The sequence below is a fragment of the Lepidothrix coronata genome, unplaced genomic scaffold (genome assembly GCF_001604755.1).
Source record: "Lepidothrix coronata isolate B3197 unplaced genomic scaffold, Lepidothrix_coronata-1.0 Scaffold14, whole genome shotgun sequence".
In the NCBI taxonomy this organism is placed as follows: Eukaryota; Metazoa; Chordata; class Aves; order Passeriformes; family Pipridae; genus Lepidothrix; species Lepidothrix coronata.
This window is the reverse complement of record NW_016690194.1, coordinates 5,616,286-5,642,672: the sequence shown is the minus strand read 5'-3', so window position 1 is coordinate 5,642,672 and position 26,387 is coordinate 5,616,286. Positions and strand designations below refer to the sequence as shown.

At 37.5% G+C, this 26,387-nt stretch overlaps 1 protein-coding gene across 5 annotated transcripts; it reads right to left on the bottom strand.

Moving 5' to 3' along the window:
• Positions 1-694: 694 nt before the first annotated feature.
• NAA35 (N(alpha)-acetyltransferase 35, NatC auxiliary subunit) lies at positions 695-24,681 on the bottom strand. Of its 5 annotated transcripts, none has more exons than XM_017806098.1 (23): positions 24,570-24,681; positions 23,148-23,291; positions 21,479-21,512; positions 20,002-20,116; positions 18,856-18,930; positions 17,590-17,757; positions 17,123-17,189; positions 16,383-16,426; positions 15,739-15,789; positions 14,896-14,979; positions 13,992-14,106; positions 13,301-13,479; positions 12,166-12,225; positions 10,803-10,909; positions 10,506-10,572; positions 9,619-9,717; positions 8,169-8,347; positions 6,246-6,382; positions 5,113-5,180; positions 4,739-4,879; positions 2,981-3,103; positions 1,794-1,874; positions 1,062-1,121 (listed from the first exon to the last, which is right to left on the bottom strand). In XM_017806098.1, exons 2-23 carry the CDS (start codon positions 23,269-23,271, stop codon positions 1,062-1,064), a joined length of 2,178 nt encoding a protein of 725 aa, XP_017661587.1. In that variant the 5' UTR covers positions 23,272-23,291; positions 24,570-24,681. The 5 variants fall into 5 exon arrangements, with proteins under 5 accessions (XP_017661590.1, XP_017661586.1, XP_017661587.1 ...); XM_017806100.1 differs by lacking the exon at positions 24,570-24,681 and adding an exon at positions 24,389-24,456; XM_017806099.1 differs by lacking the exon at positions 24,570-24,681 and adding an exon at positions 23,989-24,083.
• Positions 24,682-26,387: the final 1,706 nt, after the last annotated feature.

The window sequence follows — 26,387 nt, the reverse complement described above, 5'->3', positions numbered from 1 at the left end:
GAGTTTATCAAAGAACAAGTCACCTTTTTGAACATTTTTTCCCCTCTTGTAGTAGGAGGTTGCTCAACACAACAACTTACCTCTGTTATTTCTGAAAGCACAGGAGGCAGAACTATTCTAGGAAGGAAAGGGGAGGTTTGGGGCCTCTCCTGTTTCGGATATCTATCTCTGTCTATCACTACAGAACACAGTAGGATCTAGCAGCCCCACTAGAGTCAAAGTGGGGAAAAAGGTTATTTAAGAACAGAGTGATGTAACAAAGTAGCAATCCCTCCTTTCAAAGGCAAGTAGCATGATTGAAACAAAGTTGCAGAGTAAAAATACCCCTCACTATCTGGTGCTATTGCTAGTGACTATGGCAGTGTTTGCTGGGCAGATTGTCCTACAGTACCGTGAGAATAAAGACAAAGGAACAAACTCCAACTAGGAATCACTCCGTTTCTCACTGTCTTGAAAGGCTTCTTCTACATTTCAGACAAAACACCTCTGAGAAAACTGGCTTTGGTAAAACAAAACAAAAATCACTGAATTCAGTGCAGTAGGAGCTAAATGCCTAGTTTTCATCTGCCCTTGATTTCTGTAAAGATTGTTTTAGTTTGCGGGATGTGGGAAAAAAATAAAACCGTTCTCTCTAGTTGCAAAGTGAGCAATTTTGATACAATTTAGACAAAAATATGGAAACTCACAATCTCTCTAAGTGACTCTGCTGAATGGCGAATTTTGCATGATTTTTATTCAGTCCCTAAGCCACCATTTTCTCTCAAATCACATTAATAAAAATTATGATTAACTCTGTTATAAAATCAATTAAGGTATGGCATTCTTCAACAATACAGTTGATTAAAATCAGCTTCACACATAAAATGCATTAAACTTTATACAAACCACTTTCAAACAGCAGTTGTCAGATCAGATGAGGGCAGCAGACTACACATATTCCACGTAACAGTACTTGTATCCTGGAGGTCTTGCAGTCTGAGTGTAAGCCTAGATATTCCCTCTTACAGCTGGTACCTGCTACACAGGTATCTTCAGGTATCCTAACAATAATTTCTTGTCCTTCAGACAAGCTTCACAACTGGGAAGTATTTATGAGGAGAGAAATCAAATTCTGGAGGAACCTAGAAAGAAAAGATTTAAACATTACACAGCAGTACTACTGCATTTGATACTCATAATGAGAATACCCTGCAGACAGAAAAAAAAAATCCTAACAGCAGAAGACTGAAAAACAAATAGTCCTAGCTCTTTAAATTATTATCTGAAAAATACTCCAACCCATTTCTGGATATGTCAATCATTATTCAGCAGTGATGGCCACAAAGTTTTAGAATGCTGGTGTGCCTCTTAGGTGTGTTCCTTCATCCTTCTGTGCCTTGACCCATGCAGTGGCACTCACTAATCCTGACAGCCAGCACTCTCACGATTTTGTTCACACAAGCTGCTGATACACGTGATACTTGTTCCTGCTCTTGAAGAATATCTATATTTTTCTGTATTGTCCCACATGCTTTTCCCAATTTTTTTTCCTCAAAACATTTAGAAATGCGAGTTTTCCATATTTAAATAACTACAACAAACTATTTCCAAGGGGAAAATGAATTAAGTTTCTTTTCCCTGTTCTTTTAACAGTTAGAGTAACTATGGCTTGAATCTGTTCATTTGGCTCCCAAGAGACCTGTGGTGGCTTCACATAGAATCACAGGATCATTCAGGTTGGAAAAGATAATTGAGTTCAACCTTAATGTATATAATACTATATTTTACATTCAATTCAGCTGGCATTTCCTTACCTTAGAGTCTTTCTTGTGGCCTCCTGCCAGCAGCTTCATGACCACAATATTGGGTTTTGCAACTTTTAGAATTCGACTGACCTAAACACAAAACAGAAAGAAGTCTTCAACTGAAAGCATATGACCAATTTCAAACTATTTCAAAGATAATACTCTAATGTTTATATACTCTAACACTACAGCATTTCTCTTACAATACCAATTTAACAGATATCACAGTGTTTTGGATTCGCTGGAATAAGCATAGAACCAGAATAATTAAATTTAATGAAAGGTGCATTTATTTTCAGTCACTTTTTATTAAATTCAACAAATCATAGAAACCACTGCTTTAAAAATTCTGGAACATAAAAATGGCAACTATGGCAGGTTTTGTAGCCTCACAAATAAGGTATAGATAGACTCCAGGCATCTATCTTCAACATTACAGCACTCTGAGAATGGTAAACTCAAGTATGAAACTGGTGGCTTTTTGCATGGAAGTGCTCTCGACATCCTCAAAACTACCTCTGAACTATCTTGGTTAGCCACAAGTAGACAGCTTATGTGTGAATACCATCAGGATCCAGAGAACAGGAATTGATTCCTAAATGCTGAGGAGGACCCAATCCTGTAACTATTCTTAACCGGCTCAGATGTGACAGAAAAAGCATCCTCCTTCCTCCAAAATACAGTCACAGACACTTAAGCTTTTAGGCTATGGACAAAGATGGAAAAATTCTTATCCATATTTACAGTTCAGTGCTGAGAACACTGCTCCAGGGAACACATGTGAGACTCAATGCTCTTTTCATCCTGATGATATTCAAAACTATTTTTCCAACCTTTCAGGAATCTATCTGAATTAGTAGATTCCAGATAAGTGGGGTGGGCATGTATCAGTTAAAACAGCTATTAGAAAGGGGTTAGAAGTCAATATGGAAGAAGGAAATATGTTGCTATCCAGCGTCTAAGATCCTCAGCAAAGAGAGCTTTGGGAGCAGTGGGCACACCCTTGATTATGTTGTCTGATGTACTGAAACAGATCACTGTGCAAGATGCCACCATTCTTCTCTGTCCACTCTTTAATCAAAGCACTCAGCTTTGTTCAGCATTTTGATGTAGTACATTTTGGATCTCAAGCAGAGCGAGCTGAAAACAAACACTAGTTTGAGCAAATGCTCCTTTTCTCAGTATTTCAGTCTTACCTCATTGTCTGGATTCGGAATATTCTCAAGAATCATTTTAGCTTGCTGGTAGTGTTTGCTAGCTGCCATGTAGAGATCTGATGACTGGGGAGGTGGGCTATACTTATTTAAATCAGACATTTCCTAGTGTGTTATAGAAATATATAAATATATATTAAAATCAGTTGCCAGAAAATTTTATTTTCATCACCTGAAATGAAAGCAAATTACTATATTCAAGAAAACTTACATCAACTAAATACTATTTTAAGAATAAAAACTGAAGTTGAAAACATTTATATGAAATGGCAGAACCCAAGCAGCAATGCAGTGCTCAATGACTACTTTCTAGTGCTACAAAATGCAATGAAGTTCTTATATTATTTATAAAAAAAAAAAAATCTTTCTCTTCAGCAACTTGTAATTCATTTGCTTTAATAGTGCCATGCAGCAGGGTATGAAATTACGGGAAAAAATAGGAGAAAAAAAAAGTATATTATATTGTTTAGTCAAATCAAGGTTACCACAAGCAAAGTGCTGAAGCTGTTCAAAACTTCATTTTATATAATTTTAATTCTTTCAACTTTTTGTTTTTTTGACTAGGGATAAAAAAACCCCACTGAACTTCAGTGACAAGGAGGAAGTCATGATAGTCTTAATTTCCACTACAGCTGTTCATAACATTAAACTGGGACGAGTGACTGGCATACAAAATAGCACTGTTTCAGTTCAGACTAACCCCCCAAATAATAGAGGCTAATAACCAGGTGGGTGAGCAGCAGGGTTATTGCAAACACCAACTTGAATACAAGCCAACAAGGTGCTCTTATTACAAATCAAACAAGCCTTGTATAGGAATAAACAAGCAGGAGTATGGCCAGCAGATCAAGGAAGGTTATCATCCTATACTCCATATTTGTGTTGTAATAATTGAAATGCTGCATCTGGGGCTGGATCCACTCAGTTCAAGAAAGACATTGAGATACGGAGGTGGCTGGGGGATTACAGCCACAAGGAGAGATCAGTGGACCTGGACTTTCTCAGTTAGGCAAAAAGGATGCTAATGGGTCATCTTAATTGCAGCCTACAACTACCTGAAAGACAGTTATAAAGTTGCCAGAAGGCAAAGGCTCCTTGTTAATAATGGTAGACAATATAACATGAGAGGCCACAGTTTGTGGTTTGGGTAATTCAGACTGGACATTAGGAAAAAAGGAGAATAGCACAGCCCTCAATCAGGTTATCCAAAGACTTAATAGAACAGAAAAAGTAACTGCATCAGGTTAATAAAAAAAGTTAGAAAATCTCCAACCTTTGATTTTTTCAGACAAAGATAGAGCTAATGTGATCTATTATGCTACTTCAGGGAGGAGACTGGACAAAACAAGCCTCCACTGGTCCCTTCCAACACTCAATATTACTTTCAGTTTTTCCATTTGCTTGCTGCACTAATAAAAACATGCTGCTATAATTAACCACAGCCAAAAAGTCTGTCAATGGACTTTCAAGAGATTTTATTTTCATGCAAACCAACACCAGCATCTCAGACTGCCACATCAGACCAATTTTAAAAAATCTAAGCATCTAAGTTTAGTAAGAATTCAAAGCAATGTATCTTCCTTGCACATAACCAAGCTAGAACTCCTTGCCATTTGGACTTAGCTTTAGTATGAACTTTAGGACATTAAAGCTCTTTTTACAATGACAACAATGTCTAAAGCAGGTGAGTAAATGACTTCTATAAAAGCATGGACAGCACCACGTTTAAAGATTACTCACTTTAAATTGCAGGTAGTGCACTGGGGGTGGCGTTATAACACTGTTGAATGGAGCAAACCTGTGCTCATATCGAACTTGTTCACTATCCAGTTCAAACTTAGGTTTTCTTACTTTGCCATCCATATCAAATGCGATCATTGTCTAGAAGAAAAGGATAAATACAGTAAGAAGTGTTGACTTTATGTCATATTTTGCTGCGAGCAAGATCAAAGTTATGATTTAGCTATAACTGGAAGGACAAAAAAAACAGTGGAGAATTTACCATATCAAATTATAAACTTGAACCTAATTTCCAGGCCCACTAAAAACAAAGGCATGCAATGCATACATGATCCCTGTTACAAAAAAATTGGAACAAACAGAATATAAGTTACCTTGTACATCCCAGCGCACATATTTTGGTATGCCTGACTCATGGTGATCTCCCTGCTGAGAGGACGAACTGCAAATTTCACATAAAAAGTTTAGTTCAATTTTAGTTCAGTTTAGTTCAATATATTAATTTCAGATCAAAACAGTTTTTCCAAGTCTCCAGAAAGTGGCAAAACTCTCAACTATATTTTAAAATAACTGAAGCATCCAAAGCATGGACATGCATTTTTGCTCACCTGGCTCCTAATTACAGAAAATACCTCAAGATATACTTAACATGAACACCATACTACTGTCAATGAAATAAATTGGTCAATGGTTTTTGTATGACACTATACAACACCAAACAGCTTTGAACTTACAGTCTCTAGCTGAGAGGCCTGTTTGCTTAGTTCATTGATTTCTTTTGACTTCTAAAGACTAAAAGGTTAAAGCATATTTTTATCCTAATAAGAAAAACTTTATCCTGATAATGTTCTTGTAGGTTTCCTTTTTTCCTTTTTGCTTCCAGTGCTTAACTACTGCCAAACTGCCCAACATTTGGCACCTAACTTAATAAAGTACAGTAGTAATTTTCTGCATTTCTAGACAAGGGAATTCAGTGGATATGATCCTGAGTTGTTCATATCCCATTGTTTGCTCCCCTTGGAAAGAAAGCAAGGAAAAGAATGGGCAACTCACTGCTGTAAAATTAAGAAACATGCTTTAGGACCTTCTGAAGTCAAATAGAAATTACAGAAATACACTGAAAATTTAGTGTTTGAATCTAGCTACAGTCAAAAAAAGCACAATACTGCAGGAATTATAGAAGGTAGAAAGGAAGTATTTTTCAAAGATAATAGCTCTGGAACTGTTAATTACATTTCACACGATCCATCACATTAACACAACTGATGAAGCTGTAAATATGAGTGAGTTGGGTTTTTCTGAAAGACCTATTTAAAAGGAAACAAATAGGAAATTCTTATGCAACAACTGACTTCTTAACTAAAAAAGTTTTACATTCAGCCTTTAAACTTTAGGACGTTTTTTCTACTCATATCGGTGCTGAATCTGTAAATTTTTAATTTTAATTCTACATGGCTGCATAAAAGGGGAAAAAAAAAGTCTCCAGTTACACTCTAGACCTAAGTACCTTTCTTCTTTTTCTTTGTTTTCTTACTACTACGTCCTTTTTGTTGCTCCTCCATTATTCTTTCCTCTGTCATTTGAGCGCTGTCAGCGCGGCTCAGTGTTGACATCAACCAGGCATAGAGGAACTCTGACAGGTACCTAGAGTGAAAATGGTATGGAGTGTTACATATTGCAGTGCAGAATGTACTCATAATGCACATACACCTGCTCAATGCCAAGTCATTTGCTCCAAGATGTAAAGCACCTGTCCTAGTAAAGGACAGGTTTCATGGGCAATTAAAACTCTTTGTTTTGCATGGCTGAAATCAACAGATCGGTCTACCTTCCTATTCTGGTTTGTGTTTTTTTCTATTTTAAACAAGACTTTGTACACATTCTACCACAGACAGCTCAAAGTATACAAATTTCTTACATATTTACTAAGTGAAGTCTAAGCTTCTTATTATTTCAAAAGCTATTTAAGATCAAATTTTTCTAGAACTCTTCCTTCTCCCAGCAAATGAAGTATTTTTAAAAAAAATACTATGTTAATACCTTTTCTACTTCTGTTATGCATTATTTTGAGAAACAAGATTATTACTGATTTTTTTTTCAGGCATTAAAAAGCCATGAATTATTACATAAAGAGGCCAAGCCCACAGAAACACAACATCCACATGCAATTCTTTCAGATTTAAGATACATCTTTAAGAGCAATAGTGGAAGCTAATTCAATAAATATCTTGATTGACTTCAAAATGAATAAGGGGGGAAAAAGAGAGTAGAAAAAATACAGATTTGGAGCACAATGAAAAATAAGTAATAGTTCATAAGAAGTCACAATTCAGAAGAAAAATTACTGAGAAATTTGAGTTTCATTTGCACATTTCCCCTCTGAAATTTCTTCTACTTTTTGTTCTTCGCTTACATTAAAGAGATAAAGCAGCTGACATGACAATTCCAATTAAAAGGGATTTTATTAAAATGGTAAGGGAAATACAGGCAGGTATAACAAATATTGTCTCACAAAAAATTTGGCATTACTTATTGAGGTATTACCTAAAGAATATTGCCATCTTCTGGTAACTAGTATTAATGTTCTCATTTAATACTTAATCCACTACTGAAACAACATAGAAACATAATGAAATGCACTGAAGTTTATGTAATTTCAACTATTTTAATCTCTCGATAAGAAGGCTTGCAGCTTACAAAGGATTCTTTCGGTAGCTTTACAGAAAAAAAAAAAAGAAACTCAAACAAATTAGAGCAAAAAACAAACCACCAAAGTATAGAAACACTTTAGCAAAGGTTCATCATCAGATTTTTAATGCTAATTCAAAAATGAACCATCTGAAAATAATTTATCTTTTGGACCAAGCAACCAACTATGACAAATAATTAATGTGAATGAAAGTGGAAAAGTAAAAAGTATTTTGTCTCCATGTAGTGCAATCATTTTCACTAAAGGCAGATGTCTCTTCAAATATATTCACAGAATAAGATGTTAACTAACTAGTCAATTTTCAAATTACAGTCATAACTTAAAACTGGAGACCTTTTCAAAAATACTAGAGATCAACAAGATTAGTGATCTTGGTACTATAACAACATAAAAGAATAAAAGAAATCGCTTTTCTCCTGCATGCTCTTGTCTGCCAAAAGTCAACATATTTTTCATTCATTGTCTATACAAGACACTGTTTTAAAAAGCTAAAGAGAGAGTCAATTACTATTTCAGGAAAAAAAATACACTACTTAGTAAGCCTAGAAAAGAGACTAACAACATTTTTTTCTCCTTCTGTAATATTATAAATAGATAAACCAGTGTTGAGCAACCTTGAGATTATAAAATCATATTTGGAGTCCCTCCGTCCAATATTTGCAATTATAGCTCTGTGGGAGCATCCCTCCTTGAACAGCTGCCAATAAAGAATCTTCTTACCAATATATGTAGTAATATTCATGCATACTGTAAAGTTCCAACTCAAAGCCACTGAGAAGATACTGTATCATAATACGAAGGTTATGATATAGGACCCAGGTGCCCAAGCAAGCCAAATGTTGTCTTTGTGGTTCCTGCTTCAGTAACATACTATGAAGCGCTGCATCTACTTTCTCTGCCTATCAATAAAAAGACAGCAAGGTAACAGACGGGGAGGAAGAACATTTGACTGAAACAATATCCAGGTTCTGCCAGAAATAAAATCCTAACAAAATCTGAATACAACTTGGGTCAGTAAAGTCATGCTCCAGATTACAAGACTGAAATATGCCTTTACAGATACTGCCACTTCTGTAGTCTAGAACTGTCAGAAAACTGGAAAGATATTCACATAATTAAATTCTGCTGCACAGAATAACAATATTCAAATAGTAGTGTAGCAAGAACATTAGGTATTTTAAATTTCAAATTTTTAAAGTATTGGTATCTAGATCATTAGCAGTCACGTGAGCACTGAACCCATTACACACTGTTGTTTATTTTTCTATATTGGCAATAATTACTTCTCTCTCTTTTTTTTTTTTAGCCTAGCTGCATTGAAACATTAAATTTATGTGTAAGCTTAACATGCAAGAAACACGATGTGTCCCATCAGACTAACTAAAATATTGCTAAGACCAATTTTGTCTTAAGAATCGTATGGAAGACATGAAGTCTCCCACAGCTGGAACATTAACAGTAGTCCTGAACAGAACAATTCATGTAACTGGCTACAAAATGAAAAAACAGTGTCTCAGCTGCAGTACTGTAACAAACTCAATCAAACTATCTTGAGAAAAGATGGAGCACACAAAATTTCATCCCCACCTCCAAGGTCCTCAATTGTTCTTACTGTGCATATCTTGGGAAATATTTTATTATTTTATGACTCTCGCTGCTGGAAAAAGATTTCCAGCAAGTGAAAATATATTTTTAACTCATGATTCCCTTCTCATTCTTCAGAAATGTTCAAAATCAGTCAGAGCACGTATTTTGAAGGGTTATTTTTTACTTTTGCAGTTTACATCTGACATAGCTATAAGGCTAAATTTTCAAAGGTATATTGTCAGCATGGCTTGTCTATCTCCCCCTGGTTATATCTTCCAGACTGACAGTCACAAGCAGGATAGAGACTAAAAGCAGTGGAGTTACCATCAGATTACATCACAACAGGTTTCCCTGAAGTCTACATACTGGACAAAGTTAATCTCAAAGAATGTAATGTTTTTGTTAACAGATCTAACAGAAATCCTACTGATTTCTTGGGCTAAATTTTAGGAATCCTTGTCCTAAAGATTTTAGGACAAACAGAGGACTTGCTTCATGCAGCTAGGATCTAATACCACATGCTTCACTCCAGTAGGAATATATCTGGAAAGAAACTTTGCTGGCCTGCTGCCTAGGACATTACCTCATCCTGTAGGGTGGCAAATTCCTCAAGAATGTGACCCAGTTTATCTCTCTGACGAGCTCTATTGTGTCCATGGATTTGAATCAAACTACAGAATGGCTGAAAGAAGCAAAGCATCATTTTAAATTATCAACACAACTTTGAAAGTAAAGGAGGAGTACTATGATGTCTATTTAGACACCTGCTCTATGTCTCTGTATCAGGAGGTGTGTTACTTAACGCTCCCTACAGAGCGCAAGCAGCAGGAAAGCAAGGTCTCTGGAGGGATGCAAGAACCCATATCTCTGTACACAAGTCAGTGTGAGATTGAGTGAGCATCCTTTAGGAATGTGATCAGAACAAAATGCCTGGTGTAAATGAGATATTTTTTATGCCTAAATCCATGCGCCTAGGTGGTCAATGGCACTTAGTGACATGGTTTAGTGGTGGACTTGGCAGTGCTGGGTTAGACTCGATGATCTTAAGAGGTCTTTTCCAACCTAAATAATTCTATGATTTTCTTGAGATTTTTACTGTGCCATATTGAACAACTGAATCTTTTAAAACAATTTTTTAAAAAAATTAAATTTGAGAGAAGGTAAAAATAACTTTGTTTTTACACATGCTATGCATTTGTTTTGTTACATGAAACTACCTTGTAAAGAGTAGAAGGTGCAGATTTTTAACAAAGTAAAATGTTAAATAAAAATCTAGAGGAAGAACACAGGAAAAAAGCATCAATAATTAGACTGGCTTTTTAAAAAATGTTACCATTTTAAAATGGCCAACTTCTGCAATTTTGCCATCATGTCGGGTGTCTAAATTAATTGGTCTCATGTTCAAATGTATGCAAATCTTCAAGGTGTTCATATACACATAAACATGCTGTAACTGGAATGATCACTTACCCGAACACAATGTGTCACAAAGGAATCAATGTAGTCCTTCGCCTGGTGATTATTATAAAGACAACATCTAAAAGAGAAATACCCATGTACACACATATTTTTATAAATGTCACCAGTCTAAGTAGTACAAAATTAAAAAAGGAACAGCAATAGTTGCAGCAACAGCAACTGACTCCTTCATACATAATCACTAAATACAAAATTAGTATTTCTTTGTGCATTTGTCCTTGCTCTTGTAAGCAGAAATATTTTTTCAACAGAGATGTAAACAAATGCGTAAACTCAAGATCCACTTACTTTGGAGAAAGGACTGGAGGACTGACAAAAGACCTTAAAGCATCTTTCACCATGTCTTGCATGAGGTGAGTGCCAAACACCTTCTTGTTATCTACTAGGAAAGTTGTCTGAAAGTAAAGATGTGTTTTTAGGAACGTATTTTAAGTCAAAAGTAATGCACTAGGAATTACTAATAGAAAGCTCTTACAGTATATATTATATATAAGAAACTTGTAAGATTCCTTTTAGAATTGAAATGGTTCAACTAGGTCCAAGGCTACAGACTCAGAAATAGAGGCATATTGAGATCTGACACATTTATGGTATTCCCAGGACAAAAAATACAGCTCTGCTACTTGCATAAGACAATGCACGCAAAATTATTTTATTTCTTCCACTTTGAAGATGATAAATCAGACAGATATTTCTGAAGATTGGCATGAAATAGATTATGTGCCTTCTCTGGAGGCAGATAAAAATAAATCTACAGACTACTGCAGACTTTTTTCTACCCCAATGGATACTACTGCTTTCATTGGTCATGTCTGATCCTTATTTAACTTCCCTCCATAAGCGCTGTGCCCCTTTCTTACATGGTTCTTCAGCAGTTGGAGATAAATCTCTGCACCCACAAGGACCGCCCAAACTCACGTGGCAGAAAGGCAGAACACACACACTATGAACACATTCTACTTGCCAATAGTTATATTCCACTGGCTCTACACATGGCTTAACAGGGATCAAATATAAAGAAGTTCTGACATCAAGGGACACTCTACTATAATCAAAACCTCCTATAAGGAATTATTTATTCAGAACTGAGGAATGCACTTTTAAGGTAAGTAAAGCAGTGAGAAGTTCTGCACTAGCCAAAAGGTTTACTGTTGTAGCAATGGAGGCCACCTATACATTAAATTCTGTCCAAACGGTGATGAATACAAACACTAGCCCCAAACTGAGACAGTGCATGGAGAACAGCATAAAAATGTGTGTACAGGCACAGCATTATGGCAGTGAAAAATTTTAACACTTTCTGTTTTAAATTAGCATGTGTTAAAATGATCTAAGCAACAGTATTTAAAAATGTTTTGAAATATTAGATCAGATCATAAGCCTCCATGTATACGATCAGAGAATGCTTTGCACTGGAAGGGACCTTAAATATCACCTAGTTCCAATTCCTCTGCCATGGGCAGGGACACCTTCCTGGCCCTGAACACTTGATGGGGCATCCACAACTTCTTTAGACAACCTGTTCCAACTCTTCATCATCCTCAGAACAAAGGATTCCTTCCATAATATCTAATACTTAAACATCACCAGAAAATCCATATTTATAATGAATGCAAAAGTATTTTATTAAAAGACATAGATTAGGACTTGCCTGTAACAGGGATCTTGAAAGAACACATGGTGATTGCTCACTAAACTCACAGAAGAAGTCCTAATATATATTTAGGAAAAAAAAAAAGACCATGTTAATATGTCAATTTAGCTATGTATATATAAACACACAGTGACATTTTTATACACACACACACATTTGCATCTCTTATAAACACACATATGTAACTGTATAGATACACCTATATTTTGTATAAAGTACATGCAAACATAACATAGCTTATACAACTTGTAAGAAAGTAACCATGAATAATTTGAACAGAACAGATTATGAAGATAAAATCCATTTTTTTCTGCAATTACTTGTTATTTAACAGAACAAAAAGGTTTCTGAATTTTCAAATGTAACAGCTGGAAAGATGATTATAGTACAGAAAAAAACACTGTGAGACCTTTAAGATCTTGACATGACCAAACCAGGTATTGAACAAAACTGTAATGTTTAACTGATACCAGATGCTTCATGCAAACACTGCTTTAACTAATTTAACAGGAAATAGGAAGACAAAAGATCTTTTTTGATCTTTGAACTGATTTAACTGTGTCTGTTTTCTCAGTCAGTGACCACACGTATAGTAAAGAATATTTCAAGCATTCAAGTGTCTTCTCATAATTGTAGGCAGTAACTGAGAGTAACATCACTTACTCAAGAAAAAACATAAGCAGGTGCTTAACTTTATGCCTATCTAGGAAATTACACACTTAAACAAGTGTGTATTAAGTACTCTCATGTTGTAAGCACATTCGCAGAGTATGCTTAATCAATCTCAAAAAATCAGGCATATAGCAGAGAATTATAATCTGATGCTATAAATGCAGCTCTTCAACCAAAGAAACTTGCTTGGCCTCTACCACTAACATGTATAATTACCTCATAAATTACAGGAAAAGTGGGAGGTTTGAGAGGAGAAAAGGTCTTTGTCAAAAAAAGAAAAATATTAAATATCAGGAAAGACAGTAAACTTTGGAATTGTACACTACGAGAAACACCAAATACATATACAGCGTTCAGTTTTCTCTCCAGTGAGCAACACCATGCATATATGAAATGATTTTTTGCAAGTTACATTTTCAGATCTTGTATTTGGCAATAAATAAGAAATATTAATGCTTACCAGTATACAGTGCAAATTAGTTAAGTTGACTACTTCACATACAGTTTTTATTCGGTCTATTAGTTTGGAAAAATAACTGACCATTTCTTCTCTTTTAATTATTTTTGCATATCGAGGAAAAGTTGGTGGCAGCAACCTCTGATTAACCAGGGGTTCAAAGCCCATCATAATAGGATGATCTAATGAAGGAGAAGGGGATAGAGACAGAGAAAAGGTGGATATAAGCCATGTTTTCAGAATTTACTTCAAACTTGCAAGTATAATACAAATAATTCAACTGGCCAAAATGAAGTTTTTATCTGTGACTTAACTTACAGAGACTCTAACTACCCAATTAAGACATTGATTACTATTTAAAAAAACCCCTCAACCCTCCACACATACCTGTAGAAACAGTGAGGTGCTGTTCCCTATTTTAAAATAACATATGCACTGATTTGAAGTGCAATGCACTTAACCAAAAGTTCATATTATCTCTGGCTATGAATTGACAGTATTGCTTTCAGGAGAACCACCATTTAGTGAAATAAAATTAAAATCAAAGAATGCAAATGTGTAACAACTTGTATAATGAGTGTTATTATTTCAAAGTAAACAGTGATTTTAACTTCTTTTAAATACACAAAGATATTTACATTTATGAAGAGAGCATATTTAAGAAAGGAAAAAAATGGTATAATTTGATACATACCTCCTTTAGTGGTATCATTCTGTGCCTGCATACCATGATGCAATGAATTGTGGATAGCAGAAAGCAAGTCAGCTGCCTGAGTCATTAGTTTCTGAGCTTCCACAACTGCACTCATCTGAAAGGCAGAAAACAATTATTCACATTATGAACCAACGTATTTTGACTATATAACTAATGCTAGTATAAGAAAAAAGAATATTAGGGTTCTGATGTTCTTATACAACCAATTCTGAACAATAAATCCAACATTTCTGCGCAATAACATTCTTTCTATTTTACATATCTATACATACATTCAATACTGTATAAGACTTTACAATAATTACAACTGGAAGTCTTGTATTCACTATGTGAAAGACTACTCTTTGGGAGCACGTGATTCTATCCCTTTGCCTTAACTCATGAAGTTCCTTCCCCTTTCAGCAATAAGGAAATCATATATTCAAAAAAATAGGCAAATTTCATGGAATGCTATTTTAATTCCTCTTCTCAGATCAAAGATGTCTAGGTACAAATTCAGTATTACATGCAAGGAAAAGCTAATAGTTCTTTAGAGATGGGCAAAACACTTCAATGTCAGGTAACTCCATAGGAGAGGACTGAAAACAAGTAAGAAAAGTTTTGTTCATGTGTGTAAAAAGCATAATTTGAAATCCATAAATATTTTTAAGTGTTTTATAATGAATACTCTGCCTTTCTGCAAGGCCACAATAACGTCAGCTACTAGCCTTCCCTGTGTTTGAACAAAAACTGAATGTTTGCTGCCATAAGGCCTTTTTCAACACTTTACCTGCACCCACATCAATTTAAATCTCCTTAATCTAGAGAATAATTGCCTGATCTTCACGAAAATAATTGTTTCACAAGATCACAATGTGAACACAGAAACACCAAATGAACATACCTCTTTTTTTGTAAATGCTATTAGAACAGTCAGCAGTACCCGGGTAAACTTGACTCTGCTGAACACAGCTAAACATTGTTGATGCTGTAATAAAATTATACTGCTCATTACTAAGCAATAGGCATTAAATCTAGAATCATAGCATATACTGAATTGAAAGGGACCCGCAAGGATCAGCCAGCCCAACTCCTGGCCCTGCACAGGACCACCCAAAGAATGACACCACATGTCTGAATGTTGTCCAAACACTTCTTGAACTCTGTCAGACTTGGTGCTGTGACTTCCCTAAGGAGCTTGCTGCAGTACCCAACTACTCTCTGCATGAAAAGTCGTTTCCTAATATCCAGCCAAAACTTCCCTGACCCACCTTCAGGCCATTCCCTCAGGTCCTGCCACTGACCACTATGGAGAAGAGATCAGTGCCTGCCCCTCCTCTTCCCCTCACAAGGAAGTTGTAACTGCAATGAGGTCTCCCCTCAGTCTCCTCTTCTCCAGGCTGAGTAGACTAAGTGATCTCAGCTGCTTCTCATACGGCTTCCCCTCAAGGCCCTTCACCATCTTCACTGTCCTCCTTTGGATGCTTTCTAAGAGCTTTATAACCTTTTTATATTGTGGCAACCAAAACTGCCCAGAGGACTCCTGCCCTCCCTGCATGAACTGTCACACCAACTGCCTCAGCATGCCCTGGCTAATGTGCCCTGCTCTGTTTGCCAGCTCTTCCACATGTTACTGGTTGATCACACTCCCCAGACTGCTTTTTATATGCAGGGGTGTGGTTATATCACATTTAGATCTCCCATTTACATCCAAGAAATCCAGGGAAAAAAGCAAATAATTAATTACTTCAAGTTCAACTTCTGGATCTCTCTCTTCTCCTTGTCGACTTCGAGTGCTCTAGAAGGTAAAGAAATTTCAAATAATTTATCAAGAATTGCAAAGGCAACCTACTGATAAAATCCCTTTACCCTCTCCAGAACGTCCATCTGTTAAATAAGCCAAAAATCAGTTCTCAAGTTCAAAATTCCTTAATATATAGTCCAGTTATTTGAATGACTCTCCTACAGTAATGAGATGTATCTCAGTAAACTCTGCAAATAAGCAAGGAAAGTGCATGAAGATTTTTATAGTGTAAACTGTGGTAAAGGAAAATTACATAACTTCTTTAACATTACATAATATATCTGCCTAGAAACCAGAAGTTACATTCATCCTTTCTGTGCCCCAGCCCAGTGTTATCTTCCACATCATGATTCCACCTTCTACTAGTGAAGCAACCACTAAAGAGTACAGAAAAGCCTGAAGACTTCACTGTCTTTAGGTAAAAGTCACACTAAAAGCAGGTTACACAAACTATTATGGCAGTTCTTCAAAAACCCCACCATTTAATGACACAAACCTCCTGCATTCCTCATAATCCAACTCCCTCTCCCAAACCTATGTTAAGTACACTTGAAATATAATTGACAAGGCGAATGTGAAAACAATACCTTCACTCGTCTTTGCATGTCCTCTTCTACATCTTTCAGCATGCCTGGAAAAAGTCACAGAAGAATTAAAAGCTGAGAAGCACTCCCAGGCACACCTACATCACTCAGAGGAAAAACGTTTTGAGGGGAAAGTCAAGTTTAGGAGTGCTTTACATTAGCCAGAGACTAGACAAAAAATATTCTTGTAGGGATGGGTAGGGATGTCATGCAACAACTGAAAAATAAGAGTATAGACCAACTGATTCAAAGCTAAAGTGTTCACAAATTTCTCAAAAATAAATCAATAGCAAACCAATGTAGGTATGAAAAAAGGTGCATCAAAAGACTAAAATACATACTTATGTACCTAATAACATACGTATTTATAGTTGTAAAACTACTAGATTGCACTTTATTCTAAAGCAACCCGTTTTGAAGACAACAAATTGTAAGGCAAAAAAGCAGAATTCAAGCAGTGCACTTTACAGTCACCTGTATCCATCTCATGATGAGCTCATACCCAGTCACTTTGTCATTGTATCTAAAAACACTTCTTTTTCTCATAACAATTAGACAGCTGAATCTTTTCTTCAAGGAAAAATAATTTGATCTCTTTTTACCTAGTCAGCAATTTCCACATGACTAATAGAAAAACTTAACAGCTGAGACTCATACCAATTCATCAGGTGTGGCTGAAAGTAATCAGATGCTCAAAAGAGAAAGCGACTGATGGACAGATACGCAGAAAGGACAAACTGTACCTGTAACTCTAAGATCTGTCACACTGTTGGCCATTTTAAATCCGTAAGTCATTGACTGAAAATCTTCCTGAAAAAAAATAATCAAGGAAAATATGTAGTGAAATATAAAAAATTGTAGCTACATTATCAGGTTAGGATTTGGGATTGTCTTTTTGTTTGTTTTGGGTTTTGGTGGGTTGTTTTCCTCTTGGGTTTTGGGTCTTTTGTTGGTTTTTCTTTTTTGGAGGGATGGGTGTGTGTGTGCACAGAGTGTGTTTTTGTTTAACTCCGTCAAGTATAAATGTCCAGTTTTATTCTATGCAACTGAATATACTCAATGGCTTGGGTGACTTTCTTGCCCAAATTCAGCTTGAGGTAACTATTTTCTGCACAAATCCTTAATACCAATATGCCTTTCATATTTTCATCAAGTGACATCCTACCAGACTGTTTATATACTTAACCATAGGAGATACTAAACCACATACCTCCTCAAAAACAGCTGCTTTGTTAACCTTTTCTCTGGCAATATCACAGATTTTTAGGATCCCAAGAGCAAAAGCCTTCATAGCAGGATCTTCTATGAAGTCTGGATTATGAATATAAAGGCAAGTGAATACTGTCTGTGCCAAGGAATGTCCTTCTAACCATGTTATCTAGAGAAAAGAAAATTAGGTGTTTTACTCATTTTTATAGATCCATTCTTTTTCCATCTTACTGTGCTTCAAAGACTCATTAAAGAACTCCTTACTATGGCAACTTTCCATCTAACAAAAAAGGGCAAGTGAAGGTGTTTCAACCTTTATCCATCTGATGGCTGTGGCAGATAATAAGTTACTAAAGCCTATAACAAGCCTAAAATTCTAGTGTTCGATAAAGTTCAGGTCTAATCTCTGCAATCTAGACATGACATTAAGTTAAGAGACCATCAGATTTAAAAGCTTTTTCTATACAAATACTGAATGAAGAAATGTAAGTGGCTATGAAACAACTCACTAATATTCTGCATGTTCTTTCTCTTCTGTGACTTAGAGCTTCTTTCACAATCCCCCCTCTCTACTTTCACATTGCTTTAAGCTACAGGGAAAGCTTCCGTAATCTAAATTTAAATTTAAATTTCTAAAGTAGGACCATATTTTTAATATGATCACTGTCCCTTTTCAAAAAAAGTGCACTTTGGGGGCTAGGGGCAGAAGACAAATTACATTACACCGTATCAGATGTACAGTCATCCTTAGATGTCTTTTGGACTAAAGTGATTTGAAATGTTTTAAAAAACAAAGTAATGTTATGGATATAATTTTAAATAGTAACTGAAAATTAGTATCATTTACTGATGTAATTAAAACACATACCTAGGGAAAAAATTTCACAATTAGCAAGTAAGTGATACTTTACTTGTTTTTTCTAAATGGATTTATTTTCTTTCTTCAAAATGCCCCTGTAAGCTCAGCCAATTATGGCTGTACTGAAAGGAGCAACAAAGTGCTACAAGTTACTGCACACTCAGCTTCCAACACAGTCAAACACCAAAACACAGCAGGCAATCGGATAACACACATTCATAAAACAAGAAACTATAAAACCTTCTATTAAATCATTTTAAATTACTCATATTTCCTATAGTAAAACAACAAGAAATCAATATTATGCCTTTTATAATAGCCAATGCAAATAACTAAGTGGAAATTAAAATAAAATGCATATATTTTCTAAGCCTAACCACCTAATTTGAAGAACAGAGAAATGCTTACCAAACAACAAAAACACGTATCCATTATTCCTACCAGCTCAGGTGAAGTGAGATCCTTTATTTTAATGGTGCCATCCTTAAAAAACAAGGAAAAAACCCTAAACGCTATGGAAGCATATAGGCAAAATACAACTTATTTGTACAGCCAAAAATTAAAATTTTCTTAAGATTTCAGAGTAATTGTATGTCACTAGCTTTACTGATCAGCTTCACAATGTCTCAAATTCTGAAAAACTTTGCCTTCCTATCATTGTGTTAAACATTGAACAAACATAAAGCTACTCAAAGAGAATGCTAAAGTACCATTTCTGACTTATAAGTAGACAATAGAAGTTTAAAACCAGTTAACTGTCAACACTAAAATCACAAAATAGTATGTATAATCATAATAAAGATTGAACAAGGGATAATATGCAAGACCAATTCTTTGAAAACTGCTTTTTAAACTGCAAACACTTGTACAGTTTTACTGTCAGGACCAAAAAGGCTGCAGCTGTACTCTGATCATTTTATTTGTCCAGTGCATACAATCCTGCATACATTCTAAGTTCTCTTAGTCCATTTGAAACAAAGTCCACCATAAAAAATACTTTTGCCTTTGAGAGCATTTTTTTTTCCAAAATAACAGAAAGTCTTTCAATTTGCCCTAAACCAATTTATCTTGACCATAAATCAAAAGTTAATCATTACTGTCAATGTTGTCAAATTACTCAGCTTGTGTTCAATGCTAATAAACTGATAATATCACGAAGTGTTAATTCTGACTTTTGTAAGGAAGCTGGCTTCCATTCAGCTAAATAGGGGCTAACAAATACATCTTCACATAAAAGACACATTTTGGGAATGCACAGGGTGACTTGCAAAACCATTTCTAAAATATATTTACTTGAGGTATCAATACACAACAATTTCACAGTACTTTTCACTGAAGAGTTAGCATCATGATAATGCAGGAAACAAAATTAAAAAAAAGAAAAAGTAAACATCACAAGCTATTTCTTACTTTATTTTTTTATTACCCAAAATTAAAACACAAATCAAGTAAAGATTGAAAACATTAATTATGCTGAATTGTGCTTAACTGTAATTTGATAAAACTGTATATTTTCACAGACAGGGTATGCAAAACTAGGAAATTCACACAAACCTTAATAGCTTGCTCAAAGTTAAGAACCTTTCTGTTAACTTGGTTTCCAATCATACCAGCATCCATCTTGGGATCCATCATTTCAATGGCAGACATGGCTTCAAAGAGACCAAAACTAAGAACATAGATTAAAAAAAAACATGCTGAATGTAACTGTTTTATACAAAACAGTCTTCAAAAACTAATGTAAAAGCATATGATGACAAACTGAGTACACTAGATTCTGATCACAGACAATAAGGTATGTGAACTTTAGTACTGATCTTCAGAGATCATGGTTTTCAGATCATCACAACTTGAGGATCTCTCAACAAGTCAGTAGGAAAACAAATGGCTGAAAGTAGAAGAAAACTATTTGTCTTTCTTTAAAGCTGAAAACCACTCCTGAGCTAAATATCCCACTACTACATCTATGCATACTTGTTTCTATACACCTCGTAATGACAGCATCTTTTTAAAGATCACCTAACATAATAAACTAGTATTAACTGAACAAGCTGTTCTTTATTACACCACATCCAAAAAAACAAATAAGATACGTCCCCCACAAACTAATGACAATATATATCTGACACAGGCTAGCATATTCAGCAGTATATTGAACTTGCAGTCAGGGCAGAGGAGCTTGCAGAAGAACCACATCAAATAAAGACAACTATAGAAGAAGGGGTACAGTGTCTCGCTTCTGGTACATATGACATTTATCAGAACTGCTGCACCAGTCTTTATAATATAAAAAGGTTATTACACATGGCACACTTAAATTCTGAGAAGTGGATTTGCTCTGAAATGCTGTTATGTATAAAATTAAACCTGAAAATGTGCTTTAATTCTACAGAGCATGGTGACATCCTTGCACATATTTTTGAACAGGTTTTGATTTAATAGTGTGCTTCTGTTTTCTGAGCTATTAGTCTCAAATAAGCATTTTTTGCTTTATGCAAGTGAATAGATTTGTGTGGCTAAACAATGTAATCTTCTCTTTAATGAATTCAGCAAGCCTTTTGCACATGCTTTTTTTTGAAATATACTTTTTCTCAATCTGTAGAGTTCTCACTTTCTGTTTTAGCATGTCATTTAAGTTACATTAAAGCATATGGATTGTTCATACTAAACTTGATAATGACATCTGAGGCAACCAAATTAAAAGTATTAAAGTCTTTCTGGCATTTTTTTATAAAAGCACGTCCACCTAAAATAGTTCAGTAGGTTCAGTAGTGTCATCACCACTGATCATAAGATGTGCAATGAACTTCTAAAATATATTGATTCATTGAAAATGTCATGCTATACTGACACCATGAGAATTGTTCAGCATTCATGTATGTGCAGCTTATACATACTGCTGAGGATAAATGATACTCTAAATACTTCAAATATTTTATTTGAAGTTTAAAAAAGATTAGTTACCAGGAAATATTAACATACTTGAACTGATCCTACCTAAAAATGAAAACTATCCCCCATGCATACTTACAGCTTGTCATGAAGCAGTTCTCCTAACTTCAGTTCTATAAAGGAACAGTACAGAATAAACAGTTACAATCATCCTGCCAGCATAACTTTTCCAGCATAGTCTTGTCACTCACCAAACCCTCTGATGCTAAGAAACAAGGTTTGGGAAGCAGATCAGACATTTCTATTCGACCCTCGTTTGCTTCTACTTACAAAGCACTTTCAAGACTGAAAGACTATAAGAAACCTAGTGGTTCAGAGTCTACCCTCATTTCTCTCTGTTATTCTAATAGTTAAAAGAGAGTTTAGAATTACTAAACACCCTGCGCAGTTGCAGTCCAGAAACCTGATATCCTGGGCTGCATCAAAAGCAGCATGGCCAGTAGGTAGAGGGAAATGATTCTGCCCCTCTGCTCTGCTCTCGTGAGACCTCACCTGGAGTGCTGCGTTTAGGTCTGGGCTCCCCAGCACAGAACACCAGGGACCTGTTGAGTGACTTCAGATGAGAATAACAAAAATGACTTGAGGGCTGGGGCACCTTTCCTATGAAGACAGGCTGAAAGAACTGGGGCTGCTCAGCCTGGAGAAAAGACAGCTCCAGGGAGACGTTCTAACAGCCTTCTAGTACCTGAAAGAGGGCTACAAGAGAGCTGAAGAGACTTTTTACAAAGGTATGCAGTGATAGGACAAGGGGGAATGCCCTTAAACTAAAAGAGTTTTAGATATTTGAAGAAATTCTTCACTGTGAGAGTGGTGAGGTATTGGAACAGGTTGCCCAGAAAAGTTGTGAATGCCCCATCCCTGCAAGCATTTAAGATGAGGCTGGATGAAGCTTTGAACAACATGTTCTGGTAGGCGATGCTCCTGTTCATGGCAGGGGACTTGTAACAAGATGGTCCCTTCAAACCCAAATCATTCTGTGATGATTATTCTATGAAATAGCAGCATGAGCTGTTTCCTGTGCTCCTTTGTGCAGGTGTCTTAATCTTTTCCAGGGGAGACTACTGAAAGGCTTGCTTTTACTCATTACTTTTAAAGAAGTCTTTAGATACATTTGATAAGTATACAGATATAAGTAATATACAGAAATCATCTGATAGCATATAGAAATTGTGTTTATCATCATGTAACAATGCATGTCGTAAGCTGCAGTTTTATATTTATTTTTCACTAATGTCATAAAATCAGTTGAAGAACTGTAAACTAGTAGTAGCATCTAACAACAATAAAGGCACTGTTTAAATGCAAGCAACTATTTCCCTGTTACTGGGATGCATTACATCATTTCAGAAACTCAGCCTTGCTTCAGAGATGACAAGATGAATTAAATGAATTCTTGGACCCTACAGATCCAAAAATATACAGGAAAGAAAAAAGTTTTGATTCCGCATGCATGAATGATATTTCCACTTGGCAGAAGAGACAAGAAGAAATCTTCGCAAAGGAAAAAAAGCAGGTGAGAAAATGTGTAAGACAAAAAGTGAATTAAAAAGATATTTATGTAATTTGGAAAAAGGAGCAAGGTGGGGTGGTTCTGGCATTTCTATCCTCACAGTTAACACAGAATCAATGTAGCTCATTCATCTGAGGCTTGAATCTGGGTCAAACTATAGACTAGAAAACCTCAAATCACTATGCCTGGTACTCCAAAGGATTCCAAGTTTTCTGAGAACACAAGGAATACAACTCACCTCTACAAGCTTCTTCAAAATCCTGGGTTATATCTATCCAGCTTGTATTACTCTTTTCCATCTTGTCAGGCATACTGAGTTCCCATCCTGAATCATCGTCTTCTACTGAAGCTTTCATAACCATGATGCTGCACCTTTAAATCCCTACCAGAGACACCATACATTTGCACAAATTAGAGAAAGTGCTTCATGGGAATATCTTTTTTCAAGAATTAGGTGAGAAAGAGATACTTACTAACCTGATTTTATTTAAACAGCTACTGTCACATAAAACCAACAAATCCAACCTTATTAATAGAAGAATATTTTAAAAAATCATTTTCTTATTCATCATTTCTCTACAACTAGCTTGTGGGCTGTGAAACGTCAAAACCTAAGGACACCAAAACATCAGCTGTACAGAGCCAAATAGTGTACTGTCAAATTAGAAATAAAATGGGAAGCATAAAGAAGTCCTCCCTTACAACAGACGCAGATATCACAGGGATTTTTTTGTTCTTTTATGCTATTAAACTATACATCCCCCTATTGTTCTGCAAAACGAATTAAAAAGAGGGAACTGTAAAACTGATCACAAGCGAGTGTTATTCATATGAAGTGTATTCAAACGAATTTGTGAAAGAGGGTTTATTTCCTCTGATTTCTTCAGCAGAAAGCAGTATCAAAATTACGGCACGAATGTTAAGCAACTTCAGAGTGGAACATAGGTCTTAAAGTCCGCCGATCAGTTATTTCGAACTGGTTTTGTGCTTTCTCAACCTCCCAGCATGCGGGGCAGCCCCGAGGAATTTCATGCCTTCCGATCAGCCTGCCTGTGAGACACCAGCAACGCTGAACTCACCTCACGTGCCTCGCAAGAGACAACTGGGAGTAAGGCAAGCTCTGAACAGCTTAATCACAGCCGCCACGGAAGCTTTGAACAAAGGCCTCCGTGGCAGGAGACCGCCCGGGCACGGGGAATTAACACAAACAAATGGGGAGCGGGGGCATCGAAAGGCCTTTGAACACCAGCCCAGGGGTCCCCTCGCCCCAGCTCCCCGCCAGGGGCGTCAGGATGGCATCAGTTCTCAAGAGACCGCAGGGACTGCCAGGCTCAGCAGGCTTGGGATGAGGAAATACGTGGGAAAACAATTAAAATAAGTTAAATTCCCCACTGGATTTCGGGACATTTAGGCCTCCTGGGCTCTCCTCTTCCCGCAGGTCCTCCGAACTCTGGCCGCTGCCAGCACCGCGCAGCTCACCGGGGGCACTGGGAACTGCCGCCTGGCCGCACGGCTCCTCTGCCCGGCCGCAGGGGAAGGGCCAGCGCGCCGCCCGCCCCGGGGCACCGGCACCGCCGCCGCGGACTGACTCCCTCCCTCCGTCCCTCCGCGAGTCTGGCTCTGCCTGCGCCCCCCACCCCGCGCCCTCCCCGGGCCTCACCCGCTGTGTGCCGTTCCACCGCCAGCCGGACGCGCCTGCCTGGGCCGCCCGCCTGAGCCGCCGCACACGCGCAGACCCACGGTCGCCGCCACCACCCCCCGCGGCCAGGCCCCAGCGCCCCGCGCAGCCGCACACGTGAGCGGCGGGCGGGGCAAGAGCGGCCGGCGCGCCGATGATCAGCGCCGATGATCAGCGCGGCGCACCGCGGGGGCGGCGTGGGGGGAACAGTGGCGGCTCCACCCCATTCGGTGTCGGCTCGGGCTCCCTGAGGCGGCGGTGGTGCGGGAGGCGGCGGGAGGAGGGCTGGTAGGGGCCTGAGGGCGTGCGGAGGCCGCCAGGGGGCGAGTGCTCTTGCTCAGCCGCTCAGCGAGTGCGGGGCTTCAGTCTCCGAGTCTGTTGCGAACTCTGTATAAATATCTAAAGGGAGGGAGGGACAAGAGGATGGAGCTAGGTTCTGTTAGGTGGTGCCAGGCAACAGGACAAGAGGCAACGGGCAGCAACTGATGCACAAGAAGTTTTACCTAGACACGAAGAAGAACTTCCCTACTGTGCAGGTGACTGAGCACTGAACAGATTACCCAGAGAGGTTGTGGAGTCTCCCTCGCTGGAGATGTCCAAGAACCGTCTGGACGCAATCCTGTGCCATGTGCTCTGGAATGACCCTGCTTGAGCGGGGAGGTTGGACCAGATGACCCACAGCGGTTCCCTCCAACTTTACCCGTTCTGTGTTTCTGTGAGCCGCTGCCGGCGGGGGCGCGGCGCCGCCCCTGCGGTGCCCAGTCCAGGCCGGGCTCCGGTGCCAGCCGATGCCCGCCCAGTGCGGGTCAGGGCACGGGGTCGGGGCGAGGTCGGCGCGGAGCGGCCGGCGCGGGTCTCGTTCCGGCAATTTGCTGAACTGGAAGCAGACTCGAAGCGTTTTGGGGTTTTTTTTTTTGGTTGGTTGGTTGTTTTTTTTCCTGTGTCAGACGTTCCCTCTCTTTCCTTTTACCATCTCCCTTACATTCTCTGCTAGAGGTTACCTGTGTGTTTTCGGTACGGTTTACCGAGATGTGCTGTTTATCTCTTGTCGGGAGGGAAGCCAAATGACGTGAGATGATGTTTTAGGGAACTGCGGTTTTAGAACATAGACTGAATGCTTACAGAGTTTCTGGCCAAGATCACCAATGTAAAAGCAGCTTTACTCACCAAGTACGGCCTGCCTTAAGTAGATTTTATTTCCAAGGTTTTGCAAAAAGAGTTAGATTTTAAAATAAAAACACTAACTTTATCCATCACCCTTTCTATTCAACATGCAATGAAGTACAGAACATTTGTCCTTGGTGGAAAGCATGAGCAGAAATCTTAGTGAGAGCTTCTGTTAAACCAATGACAGCACCTACTTTTATCTGAAAGAAATGTCCTCAGCTCGATGGTTGTTGAAATGTCTGGTGGTTCACCGTTGCACTCATAAGTAATTTAAGGGGTGATATGCAACACTATATAACAGACATCTTGTAATGATCCTAATGTTATGGTAGCAAAGAACAGATCATTATTATTAAACCTGATAGTGGTTAAAACATTTGTAAATGAAAGCTAGCTGTCTTTAATAGAGCAGACAGTGATACCTTGACCAGCACTCTGTTCTGTAGAAAGACAGTTGATTTTTTTGGTGAATTCCATTTTTAATTTCAAGAGAGAAGGGCTGTAGTCCATATAATCTCTAATAATCATTTAACGATGAAATTTTTTTTAAAAAACCCCAGTATTTTACAGAAATTACTTTCTGAAAAAGTAGTTTGTTTGAAGTTTGTCACGGATGCTTCCATTAAAAATTAT